The 6,000-nt window shown below is 34.2% G+C and overlaps 1 protein-coding gene across 1 annotated transcript; it reads left to right on the top strand.

The window, feature by feature from the left end:
- On the top strand, nucleotides 1-2,929 carry LOC118029998 (AAA-ATPase At5g17760). The gene is made up of 2 exons (XM_035034012.2): nucleotides 1-1,132; nucleotides 2,297-2,929. The coding sequence occupies exons 1-2, from the start codon at nucleotides 131-133 to the stop codon at nucleotides 2,783-2,785; spliced, it is 1,491 nt and encodes a 496-aa protein (XP_034889903.1). The 5' UTR covers nucleotides 1-130; the 3' UTR covers nucleotides 2,786-2,929.
- The last annotated feature ends 3,071 nt before the right edge of the window (nucleotides 2,930-6,000 follow it).

Genomic DNA, 6,000 nt, shown 5'->3' with positions numbered 1-6,000 from the left:
GTACAAGGTAATTTCCACTCGCACCGCTTTTATCCCATCTTGAGCCTGTAAAAGGGTGTCTTTTCCGAGGATATATCTCTCCTTTAGCTTCAAGTGATCTATCCTCGTTCCCAAATCCAAGTTTGCGATCATGTTTTCCGGCAAAGAATTTCCTTCTTCATCATCATTCTTGGCTGCCTATGCCTCCATGGCTGGTTCAATAATTATGGCTCAATCCATCGCCAATCAACTAAGCCATCTCATACCCCACCATATCAGAAGCTACCTTTTATCAACTCTTCGTTACTTCTTTAAGCCTCAATCTCCTATTCTTACCTTAGTCATTGACGAATCCACAGGAATTGCTCGAAACCAAGTCTATGATGCATCCGAGACTTACTTGTGCACTAAGGTTAGTCCCAACACAAAAAGGCTCAAAATTAGCAAAACCCCATCGGAGAAGAATTTGACGATCAAGCTTGAAAAGGGTGAGAAAATCGTTGATAATTATGAAGGGGTTGAGCTTCAGTGGAGATTAGTATTTGCAGAAGCTGAAAAGAACGACTCCCACAATCCCTTTCAACCAAGGAATGTTGAGAAACGATGGTTCGAGCTAAGCTTCCACAGGGATCATAAGGAGACAATACTGGGGTCTTACATCCCTTATATTCTTGAAAAGGCAAAATCCATAAAAGAAGAAGTAAGAGTCTTGAAGATGCACACTCTTAACAGTTCTCAAGGCTATGGAGGAATCAAATGGGAGTCCATAAATCTTGAACATCCAGCAACGTTCGAGACTTTGGCTATGGAGCCAGACCTGAAAAGTATTGTTATAGAGGATTTGAATAGATTTGTTAAGAGGAAGGATTTTTATAAGAGAGTAGGGAGGGCTTGGAAACGTGGGTACTTACTATATGGGCCACCAGGGACTGGCAAATCAAGCTTGGTTGCTGCCATGGCTAATCACTTAAAGTTTGATGTGTATGATTTGCAGCTTGCAAATATAATGCGGGATTCTGACCTGAGAAGATTGTTCCTGGCAACTGGGAATCGATCGATACTTGTGATTGAAGATATTGATTGTAGTCTGGACTTGCCTGATCGAAGACAGGTTTCTAAAGATGGAGATGGTCGAAAACAGCACGATGTGCAGGTAACAAATGCTGCTGTTAGATTTTATTTGTTTTTTTACTTGATTTTCGACGACTGATAGGTAGCTAGGCATATTGTTCATTGTTTGTTTCTTCTTCTTTTTACCGACCAGTAAGTTAATTGTTTTGCTCATTTTTCCCCGAGCCCACCACTGCCCAAACATTACAGGCCCTACTACCACCTCCCCAAAGACCAGTTGATCATCGTTCCACCATCAGCTCCCACACTACAAAACAGATGTTAGAATTCTTACTTCCGAAGAATTCGACTCGTATTTTTCTTACGGTGGAAAAACTTGGCGTGTCCAAATGATGACAGGGACAGATTATATTATGTGCTAAATGAAATGTATTCGCATCGTCGCCCTCAGGCCCTCATCTCTTTTACTAGAACCATCGCTATCAAAAATCCTGGTAGATCCACTTTTTTCTCATGTGCGAAACTCTCTTTTTATTATCAGTGGATGGGTAAAGTCATTTTGATGACTTTTGGCTGACATAGAAAGGCCTCTGTATTTCCCAAGAACTCGATCGCCCTACATATATTTTACCTTTTCTGGCCAGTACTCCCTGCATTATTGCATTATACGTCCAAAACATGCACCCACTGAAAAGCATTTTAGATGGCCATCATGGCAAAACATGTAGGAAAAGATGTATTGGCATGTTATAATTGTTTAGCCAAGTACGCAATCGAGTCTGCATTGGCTTAAGATTCTCTCCTCTCTCACGTGTCACTACGATGCTGGCACAAGTCTTGATCAGTCTTGTATACGCATGCGTTTCTCTTAGCACCATGAATTCTTTTATTTAAAAGACAATATTATTTTGTTCGACAGTATTTATCCATGAAACTCCATTTCTTTCCAAAGCGAGAGAGATTTAAAAAGTAGGCAAACTAAGGCTTTCAAAAGATTACCATGTAATGACAAAGTGAGAAAGCTTTCCAAGTCCAGCATGCACCCATATCATTACTCTGGAGCAGACCTTGCTCTAAACTAAAACAGAAAGATTCAGAGACTAGCACTATCGATGCTACATTGACATGAGCAATCGATCAAATTAACTTGGAGAATCGTCGATTAATATTGGTGGAGTAAACCATCTCTCTGCTGATAACGTTAGTGGTTCCATCCTAACCTAATTATCTGTACTGTTTTATGCAGTTGACACTGTCCGGCTTACTTAACTTCATAGATGGATTATGGTCTAGTTGCGGGGATGAAAGAATCATCATATTTACCACCAACCATAGAGATAGGCTAGACCCTGCTCTGTTGCGTCCGGGACGCATGGACATGCACATTCACATGTCCTACTGCACGACTCATGGGTTTAGAGTGCTGGCCTCCAATTACCTGGGCATTAATGGTTATCATATACTCTTTGGAGAAATCGAGGACCTGATGAAAACTACAGAGGTCACCCCTGCACAAGTGGCAGAGGAGCTAATGAAGAGTGAAGATTCAAATATTGCACTTGAAGGGGTTGTGAAACTACTGAAGAGGAAGAAACTGGAAGGCGATGAACTTTTCGATGAAGGTGCTAAAAAGGTTGGGATTCAAGAAGCAAAAAGGCAGAAAGTTGGGAACAAGCGTAGAGTATCTGTTAGAATTAATAGCGGAAGGAAGACCAACAAGAAAAGATGTTCCTAATCTGTTATTACAAGAGAAGATGCTATCGGCTAGGTTGATGAATGTTTCAGGCAGCAGGAAATTCCCACTCCGAAACTGTATCAGAAACTTTTATTGCTTTGTAGCCTAAAAAATTATTAGTACAAATGGTAATCATGTTTCAAAGTTTGATTGCAGTAACTAAAAGGGCTGTTTTTAACCTAGTGATTGTTTGTTAATGTAGAAGCTTTTGTTGCTGTTGTTTTAAGAAATTAAGTTGAAAAAAAAAAAGAGTTGTGTTTCTTAAAAAGTTGGTTTAAAAAAATACGTATCCAGTTAAAATTAATATAAAATGAATTTTTACATGTAAAATAAATGAAAAACAGATTTTTATAAATAAAAAATATACTATTTTAGCTTTTATAAAAACCAAGTTTTGAAATGAGATTAATATAAAAATTAGAAATTATTTGGCTAACTAAATATTTTTTACTTTATAGTTGAACTAAAAATAAAAACTATAACACTATCAAATGCTTTCTAAATATGTTACTACTAGATTGCCCTGCACAACAGGAGTTTATTTGAAAATATTAAAAATACTATCCTGTAGCATTTTTTATGTCGACTATATGTATTGCTAGTCTATTCTCAATAAAACTCATTCTTAAATAGTAATTACTAGTTTAATGAAGATTGATTTTATGCTAGAGTTGGTAACACTTGGAAGCGTGGAAATCTATTGTATGTGGGCCCTCCAGGAACCGGGAAATCAAGCTTAATTGCAGCCATGGCCAATTGCTCGAGGTTTGATGTGTTGAAAAAAATTGGTAATGACATGAGGTATACTGAAGATCAAATTAAATATGTTATGATGTACTTATGTCATATTTTATTGAAAAATATTCTTTAACATAAATTCTATAACATGCATGATGCATGAATAAAAAAATTCATCTTGAAAAAATCATTGTTTGATGAAATTCCCAAACCTAAACTAAAAATCAGATACCAAAATTGAAAGATTATAAGCTTGTTTTATTAATTTATATAATGATGCTTTGAAAGGTAAAAATTATGGCCATAGGACACCAAAGTTTCTAGAATAAAGAGGAACTAGACAATTGAAGCTTTATGTTAACACATGCTTGGGTTCTGCATAATTACCTTTAACTTTTTTAAAAAATTGAAAAAAGTTAAGTGTAATTATAATTAATTTGTATTAATTCCTTGTCTCAATCTTTAGTCTCCTTGTATATAGAGAGTGAGGGCTTTTATTTTTAAATAGAAAAGAGAAACCATTTGCTCTCTTCTCCTTTTCTTTGTTTTCATTAATTGTTCTTCCTACTCTAACTTTGAGTTTGTAAGCCTGGATTAAAATACATTCTTATACTAAGATTTATATTGTTGTTATTTATTTTTGACCCCCATAAAAAAATCAAGAAAATAAAAAATAAAAAACAAATCTAAAAAAAACAAGAGGGATATACATGAAGAAAGTGTAGAAGATTGTCCAAGTTAATGGTGAAAGACCAAAATAACAAGTAGAAATGTTGAAGAACCGAAATGTATATGATTGGCCAAAATTAGCAATCCAATTTTGATTGAGAAATGGCCTATTTAGTGAAAATATTTTTATTTAGGGTAAATAAATATAAATTTGGATAGGGAATGACTCAATGAGAATTTTGAAAGGCTTAATTAATTTTATTGAGGACTTAATTGCAATACAAAATGATATTTAAAGTCAATTTAGGCTTTAATTGGAAGAAATTAAAGTCTAAAGGTCGATTTGCAGTTTTAAAGAGTTAATTTGGTCAAATTAGGAGCTTAATTGCATAAATATTGAAGTTTGATGGACAATTAGAAACTTGATTGAAGAAATCCAAAACCAAGAAATGAACTAAAAAAAACACGTGATTGTAGGGGTTGAAATTGATCAAATAATGAGTTAAATTAAGTAGCACTTTCAAGCGAATGAAAGTGATATTTTCGATCATCTCTAGAGCTGTAACTACCACCATTTAACTGAAAAACACCCCATTTGCAAAGATCAACTATTACCAACAAACATTTACATTTTATTTTTTTCAATGAACATAACAACATCTTGTTTCTAATCAACCATCATTGAATTTTCAGATTCTAGACTGATCGGGTTGGCAGTTTCAGATTAATGAACATGAAACTACAAACCTCTAAATTAAGTAAGGTTGGATCCAAACAAAAGATGTGCACTCCCTTTACCAAGATCAGATGATCTTCAACAATGTTAACTTCAGAGTTACTCTAACGAAGCCTCAAAAGTAGTTAGCTCAATCATCGATGGTTGTGATACTCATTTTACAAGACCACTACATTTTTTCGTGTGTTTACATTTCAAACTTTCTTATTGGGTTCTTATCAAGGGGTGACCACATTTATATCAAGATCAAAAAGTTAGAAACAAGCTCTTTGGTCTTCATGTTTGGAAAAACCACCAAAACCTCCAAAAACTAAATTTGTTGCAAAACCATTATTGAAAAACCAGCATATGTACAAAGCTCAAAACTGTAAAATGTACTCTAGAACCCTCTCATGTTAATCAAAGAGCTAAGCTTTCATCAATCTATGTTTGAACTCATCATAAACCTTAGCAAAACCCTATAAATACCCTTTAGAAAATCAGAGGAGAGAGGGGAAGAAAATGGAGAAAAGGTTGATAAAGAAACTTTAAGTGTGAAGGTTTAAGAGCCTAGCAAAATGATTTCTTTAGCTTTAAAAGGGCAGCAAGCTTGTTGAATTAATACCTTACATGGAAAGAAAAAAAGGTAGTAGCTACTCTAGGGGCTTAAAAGTATACTTTCTAGCCTAAAAATGGAGTCCATGTGACTGCTTCAGTGTTTTTTTTATTTATTATCATTTGGTCTGTATTTATGTTTACAAGCATGGAGATGAGATTTAAAATGTTTGGCAAGTAGTGTTATGGTTGCTTCTTTTTTTTTTTTTTTTTAATTATGATAATTTGATTATTTTTTTGGAGTTTTTTTTTATGTTTTAGATGTGATAAAAGTCTTCTATTTGAGTTGTTTATATATATATATAATATAACAATATTGTTTTAATTTAACTTTAGCAATGCATTTTGAAAAAATAATGTTTATCCTAGATTTGTTAGGCCTATTCATGACCAAAATGAGCATATAAAAAATAATTTTGAATCCATATTGTATGAACATGTAGGCTATTTTAAGTTGAAAATTTTTTAGATTTGAATA

Source organism: Populus alba, chromosome 5, assembly GCF_005239225.2.
Source record: "Populus alba chromosome 5, ASM523922v2, whole genome shotgun sequence".
Classification (NCBI taxonomy): Eukaryota; Viridiplantae; Streptophyta; class Magnoliopsida; order Malpighiales; family Salicaceae; genus Populus; species Populus alba.
This window is presented reverse-complemented; position numbering and strand designations above follow the sequence as displayed.

What these genes read in the sequence shown, in the direction of transcription:
- LOC118029998 (XM_035034012.2), top strand. Translation starts at nt 131, where the DNA reads ATGTTTTCCGGCAAAGAATTTCCTTCTTCATCATCATTCTTGGCTGCC. An exon ending in GAAAACAGCACGATGTGCAG is followed by an intron (nt 1,133 to 2,296) that starts GTAACAAATGCT and finishes TGTTTTATGCAG; the next exon opens with TTGACACTGTCCGGCTTACT.